Raw genomic sequence first — 24,001 nt, 5'->3', positions numbered from 1 at the left:
AAACCAAAGAACAGATCCTTTATATAGTAGTCCAACCAGGTGGGTTACTGGAACTCCTATGATATCAAGTCTGTTTCTCAATTACAGAATGGCTATGGCCAGGTGATGGCGCACTGATATATGATGTTATGATATACGCGTGAAAAGAAGTATAAAAAAAGTTGTCGAGTTGCATTCTGATGGTTGTGTCCTTGAGTACTGAGTATAAAGGAACTTATCAGCATCAGCTCTGCTTGCCTATAAGTAAAAGTCACTGTACGCCACTGATCTAATGTTTTCCTAGGTTGCTACCCAGGTCCAGTCTGAACTGCCCTGGTTTTATTTTTCTGAAGGCTATGATTCTCTGGAGTATATTCCTGCATGATAGCAACTTTGGTATAGTGTTATGATTTTACAAGTAGACCTCTCACAGTTCCATGTCAAATCAACCAGGGGTTCCCACCTCAATTTTTTTTAAAGATATAGGTGGAATATGTATCAATATAGATTACAATTTCTATATTTATATTACTCATTAAGTTACAGGCTCTTACAGATGGGGGCTGGGTCATTTAAATCTTATGCTTTAATTAAAGAGCAAGCTTAGGGTTTTCATGAAGCTACTTAGAAACGTTGTATACCTATCATTTTGCTTTTGGGGACAGATACGGTATGTACTTGGTCTACAAGGGTCTGGTCAGTTTGGCACATTTCATAGGGATTTGTGAACAGTCCCTTAACAATGGAATGGATGTTTTCCCCTCAGTTGAATGTAATTGTAAATGTGTTATGAGTTCCTTTTTCGAAAAAGGTGCATATGTGAACTCAATCACACATACAGCAAGACCATCAACACAGGTCAGGGCACAACCTTGTAAAGAGAACAAACATACTGTACTGTATGTAGATGTATATACAGTAAAAGTTTCATGACTTAGACATGACTTAGACAGTCTGGCAGGCCCAGTTCAAATGGCCATCAACAATGTTCCACTGGAAGTAGTTTCTATTTTCTCTCTGGTCTGGCAACATACCAGTATCTGTTATTGTTTTGTAGAGGTTCACACTGGTTTTTTTTGTCTTCACAGGACAATGCAGTGTTCCACGCCCTTACCACAGACGCATACACTTTGTGGTGTCCTGACTGGAAAGCACATAGTTGTGTTACTGATAGTTCTAAGCTATCAACGGCATAAAGCCAGATGACGTGTAGCTACTGCCCCGTCTGGTTGGTCCGGGCACTCCTGAACTTGGCAACCATTTTATTTTGTGGGTAATTAATGGCCTTTATGGATCCCGAGTGCGACATGCAATCGAATGTATTTGCAAATGTGTTTTATGTTCCTTTTTCCAAAAAGGTACGGTTGTTGAACTCGACACATACAGCAAGACAGCCAACACAGGTCAGGGCACAACCTTGTACAGAGAACAAACATATATGTACTGTATTTAGATGTATATACAGTAAAAGCTGAATGTTCTTTCCAATTTCAGATATTCGTACTCTCTCCATAAGTTCAAGAGGACGAGGTACATTTTCTAAAATGTATTAGTGTTTGTCTCAATGTATTAGTTTCTTCTGCTTTCTGCTTTTGATATATTGGTTATTTAACTCATTAACCGTTTTTCTGTTTGTAGTCTCTAACTTTGGAGGACAAGTATGGCCTTTACGGATCCCAAGTGCGACATGCAGTCAGTCTGCGGACACTTGTGGTTAGACGTGCCTCGCTTTTTGTTGTTGTTGTTGTCTTAACTGTTTTTTATTAGAGGATAGGTAAGTGTTGTTCTCTCGTTATACATCTGCACCAGGGGCGGTTTTAGGCACGGGCGAACCGGGCAGCCGCCCGGGGCGGCACTTTTTCATGACACATCTGGGCCGCGAAGTGCTTTTCTATTATAGTCCATCGGCCAGACCACATATTGGTACTATCTGGGGTGGGCAAAACTTTACCTATACTAAGTTGTTTGTAGGACTGATATAAGTCTATTAAGATATGATAACCCTTGCACAAAAGCAGCTTTTCATATTTTTGGGCTAAATTACCATTTTCACTGATCAGTGCTTTAGCAAAATTTCCCCAAATCCCACATCAATTGTGCATTTTGTGATAAAAGCGTGAAATTTGGTACACTTATAGCCAAAGACTGAAAAAATGTAGATATCGGCCATCAAGAATTTTCAACATGGCGGCCATAGCAGCCATTTTTCAAGATGGCCGCCGGGCCGATCAATTATCTTATTTTTATTAGATATAATATGATGTTGATGATCTTGTTAGTTAAATGTAGTCATCATACATAGTTTTTTGCATACTTATGAACTTCTAAGGAAACTTGAAGCTAAATATCACATCTGATGCCTTGTATTTAATAATTTGAGCCAGAAAGGCCAGCCATGACATACATGATGACTGCCAGACAGGTAGCATCGGCCTCTGCAATTGTGTTTGCTGACTTGGTCCTTTACATCGAAGAGACCAGGCAAGATGAGGAAACAGCACCAGTCTTCAAGTTAGCTGAACTTCACAAATGGACAGCTAGGAGTGGAAATTGATAACAGAAATCACTCTACTTGGCTGAAGGAAAGGCTTCTTGCTGAGTTCCTTGATATGCAAGCTTATACAAAGGGAGGATAAATCCCGATGGCCTTTGAAAATGATGTTGGAATTGCTCTTGCCAAAGCCTGTGAACAGGACAACACCAAAGATGTTATGCACATTGCATGTGCTGCACAAATTGAATGTCATCATATATTTGGTGAGGCCAAATGTTTTAATTGATTCCCTAAAAAATGCTAAGAGAACTCTGTTCCGCAGCTTTTACTGACCCTCATGCATATGCTGTTAGAGGGACCTAGCATAAAAAATCAAATGGCAGAGACGACATCACCCACAGCACTGGCAATTGCTCAGATTATTAAATTCAACAGTGTCAAGCACAGACGGGGACCAGGCACAGGATTTGTCAGTACTACACAGGAGATACCAGTTCCTTTAAATGTAGGGCTGATGCTGCATGCCCACACACAAAAAAAGGATCTGACTTCTACTGTCAGCTCAGATGGGGAACAACATGTGCAAGCATCATCAAAAGTGGTATGCCCTCCAGTTGCACAGTCAGGTGTTCATTGACCATATTCCGAATTTGACCACAGCTAGGGAACTTTTCCATGGCACTGCAATTTCTCTACTTCAGCATCCCTCCTATGTTGGGGAAGTGGCTGACTGAAGACATCTTGTACTCTGTCAGGGAGAACATTCCAAGACCATTGAAAAAATATGGCATTTAAGCTTTACTTGTGGAAAAAATGTACTCTGTAGACCTAATTTAAGTGCACTTCTGCGTGTACCTTATAGTGTGGAACACTCAGTGGCGTGACAAATATTTCGTTTGGTCTTTAAGTTGTACCGTCGGATTAGTTCTCTCCAAGATGAAGTTTAACTGTCATTTAAAACTGGTATATCAAATGCCAAAACAGATAGCATGACGCAATGTAAGTACGGATGCTCACAGAGATCAAATCCGATTACTCTGGTCGTTTAGACCCATGTCAATATGAAAGGCACTAGTTGAGAAACTGGACGGAAGAAGTTCGCCTTCCGTAGTTGCATTTACAGTTTAACTAAAACAAAGTTGATTTAGTTAAAAATTTTGTATTTTCACTAACAATAGTACAATTACAATACCCTTATATTGATGTCTTCATTTTTAATACATAACATCAGTGGAGGTTCTAAAATTGAGGAAACGGAGGAAGAACCTCCCCAAACTTTTTGAGAAACGTATTTTTGTAATTGAACTGACTAAACTCCTTTAAAAATGCAGTTTGATATCAGTATTTAATACTATGCATTATAATTTGTTTCCCTGAGTTAAAATAACATTAGCATCCCCTATCGTAACAAGAAATGACTGCACGGAGGACGTCCTCCCTTTGGCTCCCATTGAGATCAATGTAATCTGTCTCTGATACTGGCGGTTCTTGGGGCTCATTCACTTACATTGCCCAGGGGAGGAAAGACCTCCCTAGCGTCTGAGTCTGCGCCAACATCTCTTAACCAATAAACAACGGATTTGGCGTTGGAGGGAGGGGATTAGACATTAATACCGAAAGAAGTTTCTGTCTTCAACCATTCTGCAGAAGGATATCGATAACTCGTCACCCTTAAAGAGTGTTGTAGAAAGATTGCAAATAAAGAGGATGTGCAATGGAGAACGAAGATATTGTTCATGTTTTATTGAACAAACCGTTTCATTCATTGAGCTACAGAGAGAAGGTTAGTATCATAACAAAAGGGAAACCTGTTCCAAAAATCCAAGTCACTAAACCCAATGGTAAAACCGCTGCCGTTAATGCTAACTGGTATGCGAAATACTTATAGCTCACTGGTACCATAAAAAAAACAATCGGCTGTACTGTTTTGTTTTTAAATCGTTCATACGCCTATTGTTAGTCTGACTGTTCACGTTCAGCTGACATTCGGAATGGAAATTGTTAATGAATGTTTCAGAACGCGATGTGATTCGTATCTATTCTAATTAGCCTACACATTGACCAACATTCTGAAACATCCATTAACATCCACATTTACGACAAACAATGTTAGGCTAACAGCCCATGTTAATAGTTCTGAAATAATGTTCTCTTACTTGTTGCCTTTGTAACTTGTTGTTTAATATTGTGGAAAGGATGTTAGTGAATGATTCAGAGCATTTTAAATGGCATCACTTTTGGTCTTGTGTCAAAACAATTGCAGCTGCAAATAAAATTAGTCAAATAATAACCAATAGCTTTAGTAATGGTAGGCCCAAAATTTAGAATGTAGTTTTTTAAATCAAGAGTAGGCCTGATTTGACTAATTGGCTTTGCATCCTTTCCTTCTGGCCTTGTCTAGTCCAAAGACATGCTGTCCACCAGCTTTTTAAGTACAATGGTGCCACACTGGTGGCTTTGTATCAATTGTATCCCTGCCTGCTATTTTGTAGTACTGTAGTCCATAAAAACACCCTGAAACAACTTGTATCTCACATACGGAATAAGCAGGCCAATGGCAACAAGGCGCACAGTCCTTCCTCCCTCACTTTATAAAACCACCAGTCACCACTGCATAACATACATAATCATGACATGTTTGTTGTGTGCATGTTAAAGTGAATAGACTGCACCTACAACTGAATCACGTCAAAACAAGGCCACAAAATACCCAAATTAAACAAAAATAACACTAGTGAGATTAACGTTTGCTTGTCAAAACATATTGTGACTAAGGCATTTGTACAGAAATTAAACTGGTTTAGGTCAAAGCAAGAAGAAAAGCATATTATTATCACAAATTCAACGTGGTCAGTGGAACAAAGTGGACGTGTCCGAAATTTCACCTATTTAAAAAACTTACTCGAAAACGTGTCACCGTAAACATTAATATAGATATTTAGAAATACGGTTTCTTGCGGTGTTAAACGAGTCGTACAAGTTGAAAAGGACAAAAATCTCTCTCGAAAACCGTTGGTTTGGGTAAGTTTATACCTAACGTTAATCTATAAATAGACATAGTATAGCGATTTCTTAACAAAGCGGCCGATATTCTACACAGTTACGCTAAATTATCTGTAAATTATTTGTCAAAATGCAACTATTGAAAAATAAAGTTTGATTTTTTTTATACACATTTTGTTGTTATCACTTGAAAATCTGATTCTTAGATGGCACCAAGATCAGAATCATCGATTGACCATAATCGTGCACAGTTGTGCATTTACTTTCAGCTTTTAAGGCGAGACACTACAGGTGAATATGGTAAAAATGTTAAATAATAGGTATCACCATGAAACTTTCCCAGTTGATTACTCATGTTTAGATTATAAAAAAATGTATTACAAGTTTTTTGTATTTTGATGTTTGAATATGCAAATTAGGTATTATCTCATTAAATATGCACTCATTTGCATAATGGTTAAAAGAACAAATCTGATCATGGGATAAAGCCAGGTTAAAAATTCCTTTTCCCTTTTGTTGACATATTAGATGGGAAAAAAATTACAGAGGGATTTATGGATATCTACTTTTGTTTTCCTGTAAATCAGAAAATACTGTCAATAGCCTTTAAAAATCGATTTTCGCCATGTTTTTGGGGATATAATGTTATATAATTCAGGCTAGGAATAATATAGTTGGTGTATATAGGTTGAACTGAAGTGGAGATTTTTTTCCTTGAAGTATGAGAAAAAACTCATTTTGAGAAAATCGCATTTAAAGATTTACATGTGATGCGTCTGAACGAATCACGTTATCAGAAACCACAGCAAACCAATGAAATTGCGTCCTAGGTTTAAAGCCCTGTTTTTGATGTCCTGAAGGAAGGATGGAAGAAACCAGCAGCGTGCCTATATATACCATCGGTTCAATACCATCGGAAATGCCGTAGCATTTTCACCATGAAGAAGCTCCCAGACTCAATCACCAAAAAAGCTGCCTCTGTTGAGCCTGCGGAACAACTTGCAAAAAGATCATCTAGAGATGCCCCGAGAACTTCAAGGGTACTTGAAGAACATTGTATATTCTGTCAGAAAAAAAGTAAATACCAGAAGAGTCAAAACTCCAGAGAACCGCTCATTCGATATTCAGAGCTGGCGCTAATGATCGTATCAGAAAAGCTGCAACCGGCAAACTTGACCAGAGGATACTTACTATCACGAGTAGAGAACTTGTTGCTGTTGTGGGGCATTACAATAGGTGCTACCGTGGATACACGCGTGGAGAGTCTGTTGCAAGTTCTAATAGAATGGAACAAGGAAAAAAATGCAGAAACACAGTATAAGGCAGCAGAGAAACATGCCCATGAGGAACTGCTTGCGTATATCAGGAATTATCTCTTTTTCAATCCAGAGATAATACCTGTGGCAGATCTGACGTCAAGACACAGTACTACACAGGAGATACCAGTTCCTTTATATGTAGGGCTTGATGCTGCATGCCCACACACACAAAAAGGAACTGACTTCTACTGTCAACTCAGATTGGGAACAACATGTGCAAGCATATATTACATCTGGTCCCTGCTCAGGTAACCAAGGTTACATACGTAACAGAGATGTTTTATTGGGTGAGTTTAGATCGCCTGGTGAGAACTTGTGGAAGTAGAAGTTCTGTAGAAGTTCAAGTAGAACTTGTGGAAGTTGTATTGTTAAACAGTGAGTAGCCTACTTTGGTAGATTAAAGTGTAAACTTTGAATACAAATGCTAGTACAACTTCTATACATTATCTGTAAGGTTCTGAGTGTGCAGGTAATGTAAGTTGGATTCGTAAAACGTATTTTAGGAAATAAATGACATTGTTTGACCGTGTAGCTATTTGTTTTGTCTCTTTAAAGAAATAAATGACATTGCTTGACCGTGTAGCTATTTTTTTTGTCTCTGTAAGAATGAGTAAGAGCTTTAATAAGAGTCTCAACAACGTTTAAAGTAGGCTATGTGCGCCCGCGCCCCCGCTCTAAGTGACGCAATGTGCCTTATAGGCCGTAAGGTGAACACGGTTTTCGTTTCAGCCCGTTCCACTCACTGGCATCTACACAATCTTTAGCTTATAAAAAAGAACGAGTCGTGGTTAGTTACCAAAAAAAAGTTCGTCGCTGATTTTCCAGTCGATTGTCTATATGGCTTTGTTTTATGCAGAACTAGAGACTTCAGAGCGTAATAAGATTTTTGTCGGGAGCCGTGCCACGGTTCGACACGTGATCATGCTACACCAATGAGAAGGCTGCATTTGTCAACAGAATGGAAAAATGGCGGCTCCCGTGTGGTTAGAAACATCGTTAAAGATAGAGGAAAACATCCGAACATCCTCAAAAGTGGGCTAAATTAATTCTAATTAGTGCTGTATAGATAGCCGCGTCCAAGAATAACAATGAGGCAAATATACGATAATGTTATTTTTATGTTAAGTTATTTACATCAAGTTTGACATACGTGGGAATACCCATTACTGAAGATCTTACATGGACTGTGAACACCCACCGAAGAAATCAAGGCAAAGACTGTACTTCCTACATCAGCTGAGGAAGTTCAGCACCATCAGCTGTGTGTCCTGACAGCATCACTTGGTATGGGAACTGTACAGCCTGTGACTGCAGCACCGAATCATCAGAGCATCTCTCCATATTCTGCAGGAGACCTGCAAGAGAAGACCTACCTACCAGCGCCCAAGGTATTGTAAAGGATTCCTAACATCCTGACCATGGACTTTTCAAAACACTGAGGTCAGGCAAACGTCTCTGCTGCTACAAGACCAGAACAGAGAGACTGAGGAGGAGCTTCTTTCCTCAAGCATTCCTTATCCTAAACACACACAATGACTATAAAACATCAATTACACCTTTTTTCACACACTGCTCTTTAAACTCCCTCTTGCTATTTATGAAAAATATTTCTTGATCTTTCTTTCTCCACACTCGCACAGAAAAAAACAGTAGTATTTTTATGTATGTGACAAATAAACCTCCATGTATCAATAAAAGGCAGTAATTGTAAATACCAATGACCATCTGTTTGTTCATTCATTAATTCATTCATTCTTCCACAAATGAAAACAACACTAATGAACCATAAAAACACTCTTCATGAAACATGAAATATGATAAATAAAACTGTACAAAACTGAATAAGAAATAACAGATTAGGGACACTCAGTCCTCACTGTTAGTGTCAGTGTCAGGACAGTTATCTTCCAGTTCCTACAGCAACGACATAGGTCAACTACATGCAACACAATCCTGCAGAAAAACATCTGTCTGTCTCACAGGCACCTTTGCAGCCACAGTGTATCACATGCAAAACACTGTCAGGGGCTGGATTTCTAGTCATCCAGGTGACGTGAAGTTCCCATCCTCTATTTGCCAACCATATCCAGCAGGTGATGGAGCACTTATATTATGTTTGAGACAGGACCTCATTATTGCAGCCTGGTAGTTTGCCCTTTTGCAGTGCTGATGGAGGGCATCAGTGGTAGGGGGAATGGATAATTCTGGCAAGGCTGATGATGTCATACAGAAAGCCTTGAACCTAGCTTTATTTACATTATCAGCAGCCGACTGATCATATAAGTGGCATACATACTGGCAAAGAAATGCAAATGTTGACTGCTCCAAGTTTAAGTTAGTACCTAAACTTTTAAAAGCCTTTAGGTACTCATCTTTCTTACATGCAACAGAAAATGTCTTTCTTTTTCCTTTGCCATAAAAGGCACTTGTGGAGTCACACCCATAGAATGTTTGAATTCCGATCAAGGCTGAACACACACTGGTTCCAAGAGCTGATGACACCTTGGTAATGTCAATGATACATGTCCTGTTGCCAGTCCCTGTGAAAACATATAAAGTGCATGGCAAATCTGTCTGCACACTTACAGCAATGACTGCCACATCTGTAGATGCCAGACAGTGTAGCGGGTTAAAACGGAAACAGGGTTCACCTTACAGCCTATATGAGGATGTGCATGTGTGTGAGTGTGAGTGTGCACACACTGGGCACCTTCACGAGGCTTCTCTCCAGTCTTCTCTTCCACACACACACACACACACAAACAGAGTTGAAGACCTTGTAAATGTTTTCCCACATAGTATGTTTTTGCATATGAAAATGCCAGTGAAAATGCCTTTACATATTGTAAACATATAAAAGGTCAGGCACATTTATGTGGACCTTCCCTGCCATGTACTATCAGGTGACGTTTTAAAGACCCAGCTTGTTTAGAAGTTTTTCCACATGGCATGAGTATCAACATATGTATTTGAGAAGGGCAAACTTCACACTTCAGAATTCAAGCATTTAAGTGGCTTTTCTTCACTGTGCAACCGCTGATGGCATTTCAGACTTGATGTCCTAGTGCAGTGTTTCTCAACCACTGGGCCGTTGCACTTATCATCCTTATTACTACTGTATTTTGTTCTGTGTCTTATTGATATAATGTATTTAACCCTTATTTAATGTTAATCACAATTACAAACGAGGGTCTGACAGGGCTTACAATTAGGTGTGAGTGCTCCAGATCAATGAGGAAAAGTCAACCCCCTCGCTGGATTTCTAAAGTTGGGATGATTATTGTATTTCTGTAAGTGTGTGTGTGTGGGAGAGAGAGAATCTGGGAGTGGAGCTGTAATGTTATAGGGGAATGAGGGTTTATTGTTGTGAATGAAATCTCACCTGTGAGTGTGTGTGTGCGTGTGTAGGCTATGTGTCGATGTGGAGTGAAATGTGTGTGTAGCCTACTGTATGTGGGGTGTGTGTGTTTGTATGTGGAGTGTGTGTGTGGTTGTTGCCACCTTAAGTTTTTGCCCATTTTCTTAAATCCATAGTGTCAAAGTTAGTTAAACTCGCAGGCAAACATAGTTTTTGCAGGGGCAGTGAACCAGCTCAAGGATCACCTTTGGAGCTGGTGGAAGTGACATCCAGAGTCATAATTCTTGTCTTTGTTCATCTGTCAGACGATGTCATCATTTCTTTGTGATTTCTAAGAAATGCTCATGAGTTCTTACAATGTTGCATGGAATTGCTTGTGTATCATCTAAGCCTATGATTTCTCATAGTTAAGATCACCTCAACTGACGTAGGAAGTACAGTCTTTGCCTTGATTTCTTCGGTGGGTATTCCCATGTATGTCAAACTTGATGTAAATGACTTAACATAAAAATAACATCTTCGTATATTTGCCTCATTGTTATTCTTGGACGCGGCTATCTATACAGCACTAATTAGAATTAATTTAGCCCACTTTTGAGGATGTTCGGATGTTTTCCTCTATCTTTAACGATGTTTCTAACCACACGGGAGCCGCCATTTTTCCATTCTGTTGACAAATGCAGCCTTCTCATTGGTGTAGCATGATCACGTGTCGAACCGTGGCACGGCTCCCGACAAAAATCTTATTACGCTCTGAAGTCTCTAGTTCTGCATAAAACAAAGCCATATAGACAATCGACTGGAAAATCAGCGACGAACTTTTTTTTGGTAACTAACCACGACTCGTTCTTTTTTATAAGCTAAAGATTGTGTAGATGCCAGTGAGTGGAACGGGATTCGTTTTCTAAAGGACTTTTCGTGCTTCACCTTGCGGCCTATTAAGGCTGATTTATGCTTAGAGACGTAAGCGTAAGCGCAAGCGCAAGCGCAAGAGGCCGCACAAGCCCCTTGCGCGACCCTTGCGCGACTTTCCACGTCTTGCGTGCGTCGGCCCCTTTTTCTAGACTTGCGTCATTTTTTACGTAAGGTCTTACGCGAGCCTCGCAGCCTGCATTCTATCAACGAATGTTACGAGATGAGGTTACTAAAATATTCTGCATGTCTACTCAGTTTTACAGTGCTTCCCAAGTAAAGGTTTGAAAAGAACTTCAAGCTTCAGACTTTCTTTTAGGGAACCTGTTATCTATCTGCAGAGCAAATGTCAGGCTCATACAAAAACATTAACGTGAATTAATTGATGCTAATACCTAGCGCGGTCTCTATAGGATTCCCCATATAATGCTAACGTATTTTCTACCACAGTAAAACATGCAATACTATGTGATTGTTTTTAGGAAACGAATGTTACGTGATGAGATTACTAAAATGTAGTCTGCATGTCTGCTCAGTTTAACAGTGCTACCCAAGCAAAGGTTTGAAAAGAACTTCAAGCTTCAGACTTTCTGTTAGGGAAACAGCTTTCTATCTGCCAAGCAAATGGCAGGCTCATGATAACACGCGCAACCTTTGGGAGCATGAACTGCACTGAGTAAATTTTGCGCAACAATTAACCCCAACGCAGAACCAAGCAGCCGCCTTTAAGCAACTTGCTTCGTGCGCTACGCCTCAGATCACATTTGCAATGCGCCTCGAGCGCGTCTCATTCACCAGTTGAGGCGACTCGCTTATGCACGGTTGGCGGTTGCACCCGCGGACTCCGCGGTTAAACCGCGGATTGGGCGGATGACGTGACTAAAAATAATATTTTAATTAAATTCGGGCGGGTGGCGGTTTACCCAACGAAATTCAAAATATATACACATTGTTAAATGTCGTTACCTACATCCAAGCACATTTTGAAATAATCAAATTTTCATCAGGCAGTAAATTGGCCTTGGTCCGTGTACAAAGCAAACAAAGGAAGCAAAACAGTTTAAATTAAGTGACGATCCCTATCATGTCGCGTCTCTTTGCAACGCCGCAAACCTGCAAGCTATGAGTCAGCTGTCAGTATTGGAAGAAGACTTAACGTGTCGTAGATGAAACTGCCTGGGTTATTTTGTTTCGTTAGGCTATTTGTTATATTTTAAAACAGCCAGTCATTGTAGCCTACCACTCGTGGAATAAGGAATTTCAAAGAGATGATGGAGTGATTTGACTCAGAAGTGACATTGGGCATTGGCAGCGCGAGATGAACAAGTTAAACTTCTAGCTCAGTAACATCACCAGCTAAGAAAGAAGTTAAGATAGTCGGAAAACTTTGATTTTCAAGGCAAGCAGGCAAGTGTTGGGGTTGTTACAGTATAAAGCCTACAATGCGGTTACATTTCGGAATTAATAGACTCGGCGTTTCCTTCTAAACTAAAAACAGTAGGGTATATTACCATATTAAAATGGTGTACCAAATTGCGTTTTATTACAATGATAAAAAAAGTGTAGGCCTACTGGCCTATGGTAAGGTCAGGTTTGCCGATGTGCTTGGCTATTTTAAAGTTTCTCCCTGTGCATCGATCGGAGACAGACGTCACTTCACTGATAATATTCTGGGGATAGGCTACAACATAGCCAATAGGCTTTCATACTAGGGCTGAGCTGCCAACCCTCCCGTTTTTCCCGGGTTTCTCCCGTTTTCTGATCCATCTCCCGCCGCCCTCCCGTTTTGTCATTTCTCCCGGTAATCTCCCGAATTTCACGAGTTACAAATGTATTTTATTAATAATCAAATCAAAATGTGTGTCAATGTTCTAAAGTTGCCATATCATGTATGAAACGCAAGCATGAGAGGCAAAGCAAGCGTCAGCCAATCAAATTGCCTTTAATGCAAAGCCAACACAGGCTCTAGCCAATCAGATCACGTTTATGGTCACGTCTCAAGAGACCGAAGCTAAAAAAAAAAAAAAAGCTGGCTTACCAAACTCCGTAGACGGTCGAATTTGTACCTAAAAGTTGTTTGTTTTACTTATATTTTTATAAAGTTACCGAGAAATAGACACTAAACAATGTAAAAAAAAAAACATTATTGTAACTGAAAAATACGTCTAAGAGGATTTGCAAGGTGTCTGAGGTTGCTATCATTCACTTTGAATGGGGATCCGTCAACCTTGACGGATAAACGCATTCCAACGCACATATTATATTATACATATTTAATATAGAGTTGCCAACTTTCAAGACGGACCTAGCATGAGAATTGACTAAGATTGACCAAAACAGGTGTATTTTTTTGCCGTGAGATGCATTGAAGTCAATGGATTTGTATGACATGCTAGCGTGAGACAGGACATACAAGCGTGTGTTTCACGACAAAAGCGTGAGAGTTGGCATCCCAGATATATATTAAATTATTCATAAAGCACATTCAAAAACAGCTAACGCTGATCAAAGTGCAGTTTAATTTAATCACAATAAAATAAAATATCAGAACAAATAGGTTGACTATATGCACAACATCCCAGTTAAAACCAACATTTGCCCCCCCGGCCCGCCGAAATCTCCCGGATTTTGCTACTCAAATGTTGGCAGGTATGCTAGGGGCTTTATCCTTTAAATATCTTTGCGGCATTGGATCAGTCTCCTTTCAAGAACAGGCAAGAACTTTCTAGCCTCGCGTCACAGCGCCTATACCTAAAAACAACAGGCGGATGGCGGGCGGGTGCGGTTTTGAAAATTGGTCAAAAAAATTGGTGCGGATGGATAGCGGACGGATCATGCGTTTTGTGATGCGGTTGCGGATGAAATAATAGCCCATCCGCGCATCTCTAGTGCACTACGCCTCAGATTGCATACCGGAACTTAGCTCCAGCAACACCATCAAAATTCACTGATGCTGCCCAGCTACCAAGGCTTTTGAAGCCAGTAGATACACCAGACCGGAATGTTCAGTCATAGACATTTAATTTCTTAAGGAACTGTTAATAAGGTTGGTGTCACACATATTCTTTAATTTAAAAAAAACTAAACACATTCACTTAATATGTGATTCTATGAAATATTTTATGTCATGGAGTAATAAACACGAAAACTGCGCTTGCTTAAATTTCGAGTGAGGATTGTTGACAACATTCTGACGCTCATGCCCAAGACGCAGCCCCAATGGTCATGCCACTCCTTGCCACTTGCCGAGAGACTCTGTGTTGAGTTATGTGTTCTCATCTGTAGTTATTTGTATTCCTATTGTGTCAATTATAATGATTGTATATGTTATGTTAGTTAGGGGAAATTAACTTATGGGACTCCTAATTTGTCACCTGTGAAATCTATAAGAACCCCTGTTCGTTTCCTGTGATGTTTCATACGGTTATTGAGCCATGAATGACATCAAATGTAGTAAGCTAATATTATTATTCTTTATTTCAGACACCAAGTTCCATATAAAGTAACAGACATACAATTATAATAAATAAATAAAAATAGAAATAAAGAAAAACAAAAAGATACAACACACATAATACAGTGCATTAAAAAGTATGAAGACATTTGTGCCAATGTCGTCTTAAGTTTGAGGTAAAGCGATAACAGCTCTTTAGAGGGTTGACCAGAGCCTCTACTATGCAGTTCTCAGACTTGTCCAGTCGACACATGAAACCATACATCAGTTTTCTCAAGAGCGCCTCACAAGTTGGTACGTGCTTAGAAACAAACAACTGACTAGCACTATGCCACCTAGGCAAATGAAACAGCAATCTAAAAGCATCATTGTAAGCTACTTTCAGTTTCTGTATACTCCTTTTCCTGTAATTAGACCACAAATGAGCAGTGTACATTGGTGTTATGTAGGTTCTAAACAGGGAACATTTAACCGAATCTGAGCACATAGAAAACTTTCTTAATAACATATTGGCCTGAGAATATATTTTGCAGCGCTGTCGATATATATCGTTGTCATCAGTCCAATCATCAGAAATGACATGGCCCAGATATCTTATTTCCTCACGGGCACCAAGGGGACTGCCAGATAGATAAAAGGTAGGGAAGGTTAATTTCCTATCCTGATTACTTCTGACTATCATTATGTGGCTTTTCTAATAAACAACAGTTAATGAATTAATACTTTGAGTGATCTTTTTACACGCCACGGAAACATACTGAAGTATTAAGATGGATAGAGGAGATCAGATCGCAACACTCTGATTCACGTAGAATATAAATGTCTTCAGACTTTCTGCTTTGACACACTATCTGCCCCCAGTGTGAACGTATAGTGGGTCTTGTGATGATATCTAAGTACAGTAAATGTTAACAAATAATTCCACCGAGACAATAGACATCAGTGAATAAAAGGTTAACTTGCAGATACTGGCAGTATATACAACATGGGTCTTGTGATGCTAGCCAGGTACAATTTTGATCAGATTGTAGATGCATTTAATTCAGTCATCACATCAGCTCAAGAACACAGCTTTAATATAGCTCGGCAACTTCGTTGAATGATAGTAGCCTACTTGCTACCACTTCCTGCGGTGTCATTGGTCGAATGAAATCCATGGTTCATTCAATAGGTGTACATGTAGGCTATTTATAACAGATGGGCCTGTCTGTTTATACTACCTTGTATGGATAATCATATTTGATATAATATGAGCCAGCTGTTTTAGTATAGATTTGGTCTACAGCAGGGGTCTAAAACTCCGGCCCGCCAAGCGATTTCACCTGGCCCAAGAGCTCCTCAGAATTTTGCAAAAAGCTCCATTGTTTTGAATGGGCCATCAGTAATGTTTACCGCGGCAATAGGTTTTGCGCCTATATAACACCTTTCATATGATTCCCTAAGTAGTCCAGTGACTGTTATTGACGTAACGGAAAATTCAAATCCATTCAGGATGAATCAAACACTGTTGCGCGTGTTGTCAATGAACAGGTGATAATAGGCCTAATCAAGTATTTGTCACACAATGTCGCACATTGACACCCCACTGACTCCCCTTCCTGCCATTAACTGTGTGGGGTGTGTAGTTAATGTTGAATAGTAGGAGTTTTTCCTGAACAGTAAAATGTTTTTTGGTTACTGTTTTTTCCCCAATCATTTTCACTTAAAATATATTTATTGTCAAAACATCATTCCGATTTTTGCTGAAACCTTTTCAGTTTTCTGCTTTGTTACCGCACTATTACTGCTGTATATGTAAGACATGGGCTATCAATGAGACAAAGTGACCCGAAAATGCATCCGGCCCCCTACTGACTAGACTGGACTCTAATTCGGCCCTTGGGAAATTAGTTTGAGACACCTGTATTAGACTGTTTCTTTGGAACTCTGGAACTAAACTCTGGAAGAACAATCTTTGTATATTTGTGGTTGTCAAGTGTGGGCTTAACCACAAACAGTATGGTGAACCAACTAGGCTATGACTGCAACTCATATGCCATATCTAGACAAACCACTAATGTAGTCAGGGCCGTTGCTAGGAATTCTGGGCCCCCTGAAAGAATATTGTTGTGGGCCCCCCCCCCCCCCCCCCCCAACTTGTCATCGCCAATTTTTTTTCTTAGACTACAGTATAAGTATTATAATTTGTTCTTAATTTGTCTGTTCCTCTATGTTCTTGGCAGTGCCTGACACAATGCACCCCATTCATTTTTTTTTTTTTCAATTAACCACTCAACAAAGAGTCACTGCCTGGGTATTATTATGTCCCTGCTTAAGACTCATGTCAATAAGCTACCATAGCCGAATTTTTCTGTCCGAACCCGGCCCGGTCCGGCAGAATAGTAACCGAGCCCGGACTGAGTCCGACAGCCATTCAAATATGTTTTTTTCGAATCCGAACCAAGCCCGACGGAATCAATTTCTCAACTGTTCATAGTAGCTTCTAATGCCAGATTTACGTAGGCCCTACGTTGTTTATGAATAGCCTGGCTTTATTAAACTAGGGCATCAACAGTTAAATGCTCTTTCACACAAAAAAGCGCTGTTAAACGCACAATGGTGCACAATAAGGCCAATAAGCATATTTAAATTAAATGATTTACCTTGCAGGAACGTTTAGTAAAATGGTGCGGCTCCTTTAAGACGAGCACGTACAGGGAGGGAGAACGGTGACGCATAGTTTAGATTAGTGATGGGAAGTTCGGATCATTTTACCGACTCGAATCTTTGAATCTCGTTCAGTAAAATGAACGAATCTTTTTTCGAGTCACTCGTTCATTTCAACGGGGGGGGGGGGGGGGGGGGGTGCTACTCAACATTTTTAAATTTTATAGCCAATTCACTGGCGTAAATACGTCCACTACAAATACGTATCATATTTTCATGGAGGTTACTACATGTAAACCATTACTACATGTAAACCATACTAATTCCTGCATTCAAATAATATTATATGAAAGTTTGGATGAAATGGTCATTTATTATCACATAAGCATTTAATGATCACGGCAAACAATTACGCTGCACTGAACTGTAAGTAAAGTTTTAAAAAGTTAAAATAACTAAACCTGTAATTATTTCTTGTGAACGAATATCATTCACGTCTTACTAAACATAGACACTCGGAAGTGAACTAGGTTAATCCTTTCTGTTTCCTCTTCTGAGCCTATGCAGGTTACGTGAAAAAATATCCAGAGCCCAGTCAAAATGAACGAAACATTTCGGTTTTCTCTAGCTTCCCATGCTGAGCCTATGCAGATCACGTGAAAAATGATCCAAATACTTGTATCCGGCAGATGACCTAATCGTTCACCTCCCGACCGTCTTTGGATCAACGGTTCGTTCATCTGCCGGATATCGTTCAATGATTCGTTCTTTTGCCGGATATCAGTCTTTCGTTCAATGATTCGTTCTTTCGCCAACCGTGTCTTTGGATCTATGATTCGTTCGTCTGCCGGATATGGGTATTTCGTTCAATGATTCGTTCTTTTGCCGGATATCGGTATTTCGTTCAATGATTCGTTCTTTTGACAACCGTGTCTATGATTCGTTCATCTGCCGGATATCGGTATTTCGTTCAATGATTCGTTCTTTTGACAACCGTGTCTATGATTCGTTCATCTGCCGGATATGGATCGTTCGTTGGATCCTTTTCCACGTGACCTGCATAGGCTCAGTCAGTACAGTCAGCTAGAGGAAACAGAAATGATTCGTTCTTTTTCCGACTGGGTCTCTCGGATACGAGTCTTTGGATCATTTTTCACATGACCTGCATTGGTTTAGTAGAGGAAACAGTTACCTTTTTACCTTTCACTTTACCGCTGTTTTTAGTAGAAACGTGAATTATATTCGTTCACAAGTCATAATGACTGCTTCACTTTACATTAACACTTACAGTAGTGCCGTGTTATTGTTTCCCGTGATAATTAAATGCCAGTGTGATGATAATAAATTACTATTTAAAACCATACAAACTGTCATGTGTAGTGCACTCTTCATGTTGGTGTAAAATAAGGGCGGAGTTGGTCTCGCTTGTGCTGAAAATCGCTGTTATAGGCTAGGTGTCGCATATTCGCGGACGCATGTTAACGTGTTTGTTTTTATGACCTCAAAGTCACGAAAAGCTCCGTGGGACTAGTCACTCAATAAAATAGATTTAAAAAGTATGCAATCTGATCTGCAATCAATAAAGGGAATTAAAACGTTTTTATTTTCTACAGCCTATTCATGACTTTAGGTCTTTTTTGTTTTTAACACTTCTTTAATTGTTTTTATCTTATTGTTTTTTTTATTTCATGTATATACATATATATATATTTGTTTTGCTAAGTGTGTTTGTTTGTGTGTTTATTTTAGATAATTGAATGTCTTCTCTGCACAAAGCACATTGTGTCTATGTATATCATATGAAATGTGCTATATAAATAAAATTGAACTTGATAGAACAGAATGCCAATGTCCAATGATGATGAATGTTTATTGCCAACACACTGTGAAGATATGAAGTGAACGTTGCAGATTAATGAATGATGCCTGTGAATATAATTATCTGTGTAAAAGACGGCAATGTTGAAAGCTTGCAAATGTCTCTGATCTTGATTTGTCCCACAAACTCCTCGCTGCTTCTCTCTCCAGCTTCTTGACCAACAAAATGGCCAGAGGAAGGTCAGGCTTATACAGGGAAAGGGGCTGAGAGGCATTGCTCAGGCTTGTCTCAGGGGGGGATTGAAACTGTCCACAGAATGCACAGATTTATTGGGGCTGCTTAGAAACTGTCTTGGGGATGGGCAAATGAACAATGACATTCCACTGTTTACGACCCCCAGAGAACCTAGGGATGATCTGATAGGTCTGACCTTGTTATCACACCTTGGTGCTATGAGAGGCGCAACAGCAGGGTGCCTCAGCTGATGCATCTAGGGGGAGTTAACAAAAGGGTTAAGTTCAGTGACTTGCAAGCAGAGGAGACCACAGACAAGGCGGAATAGGTCAAGAAAATGAATACGAGGAAAAGGAGTGATGTTTGGTCACATTTTGAAAAGCTATCTTCATCGAAAGCGAAATGCATACTTTGCAAAAAGCACCTATCCATTCAAGGAGGAAGCACCTCAAATATGATCAGGCACCTCAAAAGTGTACATCCAACTGTGCTCTTAGCACAAGTTAGAGGAGACGGCGCTGATGGTACTGCGGCAGCAGGAGCTGTTTCCACCAGCACCTCTTCAACTGGGCCTGCAACTACTTTGACCATGCCCACAGCAGCACTTCCCAGCACTTCAACTGGGCATGCAACTGCTTTGGTGACCATGCCCACAGCAGCACCACTAACCACCACCCAAGCAGTTAGGCCACGGAGGCCACAACCACAAACCTCAATGGGCAGCTTTATAACAAGGCCAATGGATCCGTTAAGGCAGCGTAAACTGGATGAGGCTCTGGTAAAAATGATTGCCTGCGATTTCCAGCCCTTTACTGTGGTTGAAGACAAAGGCTTCAGAGAATTCACCAAGCTTCTGGACCCATCATACTGTCTGCCAGGTAGGAAAACTATTTCAACAAGTCTTCTACCTTTGATGTATGGCAAACTAAAGAATGAGGTCATGGACAAAGTCAAGTCTGCCACAGCGGTTTGTCTTACAACAGACTGCTGGACCTCAATCACTACCACAGGTTTCATGTCTGTGACTTGCCATTTCATGGAAGATTTTAAGATGACCTCGTATGTCCTGGACTGTTTTCACATGACAGAAAGGCACACTGCTGACAATCTGGCAAGGGAGCTGACCAGGGTTACTGATGAGTGGGGTGTGACTAACAAAATTGTAGCCTGTGTCTCAGACAATGCTGCCAACATTGTGTTGGCTGTGAAAAACCTTCACTGGGACCACATACCCTGTTTTGCACACGTTATCAACCTTATTGTCAGAGCTGCGCTGAAGACGGTCGAAAGCACTGTGCAAAAGGTCAAAGCCATCGTGGAGTTTTTTCATCGGAGCACAGTGGCTTCAGAGAAGCTCAAGGCCACACAGCAGCAGATGGGACAGGAACAATTACGCTTGAAGCAGGATGTGGCCACGAGGTGGAATTCAACATATTACATGTTGCAAAGAATTTTAGAGGTGAAAGATCCAGTCATCTCCACCCTGGCCCTTGTAAATGCATCTCTGCAATCCTTGTCCCTCGAGGAGTGGGATATCATCCAGGAAACTGTGGATGTGGTCAAGCCCTTTGAGGAGGTCACTACTGAAGTGAGCGCAGAGAGGTATGTAGATTAAGCGATTAACACCAATTTTAAATCAAGATTGCAAACTGAATTTCTCCTTAATGATGGATTGTTTTTTAACCTTTTTTCCCCAAACAGGTATGGATTGGCATTTTAATTATACATTGTATTAATTATATTTAAATAATTGTTTATTTCTTTAGGTTTGTCACTGCCTCCAAGGTCATTTTAATGGCAAGAGGCCTCCAAAGGATTGTTGCCCGCCAGCAGAGAAGTCCCTCCATCCATGAACCAGTTAAAAATCTGGTGGACTGTCTCATGAACGAGATAATGAAGAGGTTCCACAAAGTAGAGACGATGGAGAAGCTGGCTGATGCTACCATCTTGGACCCGAGGTTCAAAAGGCAAGCCTTTGTGAACAGCAAAGTAGCAGACGAGGCAGTGAAGAGAGTCACGTCAGCTGCAGCACATGTTTCCCCCCTCCAAAGGGAGGAAGAGGAGGATCCACCTTCTGCGACAGCTGGCAGTTCAGGGGCCATGTTTTGGGAGGACTTTGATGAGAGGGTTCAAAGTTTGACGCCTTCTACCTCTACACCAACTGTCTCTACTGCTGCCATGATGGAGATGCGGGCTTACATTGCAGAGCCACTTTTACCCCGCACATCCGACCCTCTGGCATGGTGGATGAGGTGTGCACCTGTGTACAAAAGCCTGTGTGAGATCATGAAGACAAGGCTGTGCATTGTGGCCACGTCTGTGCCTTCTGAGAGAGTTTTCTCCAAAACGGGGCAGATACTTTCAGAACGTAGAAACAGGCTCAGCCCAGCCAAGCTCCGTGAGCTTGTCTTTTTAAATGCAAACCTGCCTTAGAGCAGGCCCTAAACTGCAGTTTTGTACAAAATGTTCCTTTGTTTTTAGTGTGATGTAACTTAATTTTTTTATTTAACCTTATTTATGTCTATCCTTATTTTATATATATATTTTGTTCCAAACTTTTTTAACTTTAAAAAATCCTTACTGTTACTGTTTTAAGTTTTTCTATTTTGTAAAGTGTTTTTTATTATTATATGCAAAGACATGGTGCACTGTTGTGATTTTAGGTTAAAATAAAAACATTTCACATCACATTTGATTAATTTGGCATTTCATTCAAAGGAACACACTAACTTCTAGATGGCTTGCAAGTCACTATAGTGCAAAACAGTGGGGGAGGGTGGATAAGGGCCATGGTCCCCTTGGAGACAGCCATGACTGACAGCTTTTGTGTGGCAGATCATATTTTTTTTTAAAGAAAACCTCCTCTACTAAATACAATACAACATGATAGTACAGTACCCTCATTTGGGACCAACATGAAGTGCAATGGGCCCTCCATGTCTAACCTGATCTTTATTCTTTATCAATTGGTGTGTGAGCTTACTGCATACCCCCCTCCTATGGACAATGTCACTCAAAGTTCACAGACTTAAATCAAGTGTGTTACACAGAATTTTCCATATAATATAAGACCATTTTACTTGAATTGCACATTTGTGTGGCAGACCATATTTTTAAAAGAAAATCTCCTCTATTAAATACAGTACAACATGACAGTTTGTATAGTTTTAAATTGTCATTTATTATCATCACACTGGCATTTAATTATCACGGCAAACAATTACACTGCACTAAACTGTAAATGTAAAGTAAAAATAACAAATCCAGTCATTATGACACTATGAACGAATATAATTACGATCTTAAACAGCGGTCGGGTAAAAGGTAATAAGGTAGCTGTTTCCTCTACTAAACCGGGTTTGTCTAGCTTCTAGCTTCTAGCTTCTAGGTTCTAGGTTTGCAAACCGAGTATAAATTCAACGTTTCGTTCATCTGCCGGATAAGTGGGCTTTCGTTCAATGATTCGTTCTTTTGTCAACCGTGTCTTTAGGTCTATGATTCGTTCATCTGCCGGATATGGGACTTTGGATCCTTTCCCACGTGACCTGCATAGGCTGGTAGAGGAAACAGAAATGATTCGTTCTTTTTCTGGGTCTTCGGATCATTTTTCACGTGACCTGCATTCAACAAATCATTTCTGTTTCCGTGGCTTAATAGCCAATGCAACAGTCCCGATGCGCGGTCATGAACGAGAAAAAGAACGAATCTTTTTTTGAGAGGACTCGTTACTCTCGAGTCGTTGTAAGGATTCGTTCAAAATGAACGAATCGTTCACGAACGACACATCACTAGTTTAGATGCAGCGACAAACATTTATGTGCTGTAAAAGTGTTAACCAGTATGTGAGTAACGTGAGTTTAATTAAAGCATAGCGTGTGTAATGTGTAGCTATTTCATTCCGTTTTGTAACTTGTCCTGCTGTCTGTAAGGGGAAGGAGGGTAAAGAAAAGGGAATTAACCCCGCAGTTAAAAACATGTAATCTACTTCGGCCATGGAGCATTTTACTCCCGTGCAATCCCCAACTACGGTCAGACAGACAGCAGGAAAGGTTAACAAATAGAACGAAATAGCTACACATTACACAAGCTATGCTTTAATAAAACTCACGTTTTATGATACACCAACGGAAGCAAAACAGACAAGTCTCTTACCATTGAAGATATTGGCGCACGCCGACGTTCGTTATGAAACTATCATCCAACCATCGAGAGTTGCATCAATCATATCTCATTAAAACTTCACACTTCTGACATTGGACATATCCAACAGCCTAATTAGAATCTGCATCGTCTATTAAGCAGAAATATCTCAATACAGTAGATTTCCCTTCGTTTAATATCATTTTTAACTCTCAGGATGACAGTTTCTCTTTCACGTGCGCGAGTGTTAATGTGCATATGGACCAAACCATATTTAAAAAAAGAGGGCTATTGCTCGGGAAAAATAATATATTTTTTTAAATTTTGCTTGATTTTTTCGCTTTGTTTTAACTCTGATGCATTATTATGAACATAAGATATGTCTATACATAATAATTTAGTCATGGAAAGGGAAGCTTACATAATAGGCTACTGGGGTTTTTGTGGGCCCCCCCTGGGCTGTGGGCCCTTAGAATCGTCCTCACCTTTCCCCCCTTTACGACGGCCCTGAATGTAGTAACACATCAAATTAGCCTACTGTATCCTATGCTGATGCTGCACTAATCGGCACACAGTCATAAGTAGATGAATTGGACAATATTCGTAATTAAAAATGAAGATTAATTTGGAATAGGCTGAGAAC

At 40.1% G+C, this 24,001-nt stretch overlaps 2 protein-coding genes across 2 annotated transcripts in view; one reads left to right on the top strand and one right to left on the bottom strand.

The window, feature by feature from the left end:
* The window catches only part of LOC308379166 (interferon-induced very large GTPase 1-like), a gene marked incomplete at both ends in the record, with an annotated part of 45,339 nt that extends 25,473 nt beyond the window's left edge, over positions 1-19,866 (bottom strand). The window contains 2 exons of the mRNA XM_080856222.1: positions 19,415-19,474; positions 19,747-19,866. Coding sequence (XP_080712348.1) covers positions 19,415-19,474; positions 19,747-19,866 — 180 coding nt within the window. The remainder of the gene's footprint in view (positions 1-19,414; positions 19,475-19,746) is intronic.
* Positions 19,867-20,002: 136 nt separating this feature from the next.
* Positions 20,003-21,651, top strand: LOC308379165 (E3 SUMO-protein ligase ZBED1-like; the record flags this gene model as incomplete). Its single annotated transcript, XM_080856221.1, has 2 exons — positions 20,003-20,820; positions 20,985-21,651. The coding sequence occupies 2 exons, from the start codon at positions 20,003-20,005 to the stop codon at positions 21,649-21,651; spliced, it is 1,485 nt and encodes a 494-aa protein (XP_080712347.1).
* Between the last annotated feature and the right edge of the window lie 2,350 nt (positions 21,652-24,001).

The sequence above is a fragment of the Sprattus sprattus genome (assembly GCF_963457725.1).
Source record: "Sprattus sprattus genome assembly, chromosome: 18".
Lineage (NCBI taxonomy): Eukaryota > Metazoa > Chordata > Actinopteri > Clupeiformes > Clupeidae > Sprattus > Sprattus sprattus.
The sequence above is the reverse complement of the archived record's forward strand: the minus strand, read 5'-3'. Positions and strand labels throughout refer to the sequence as shown.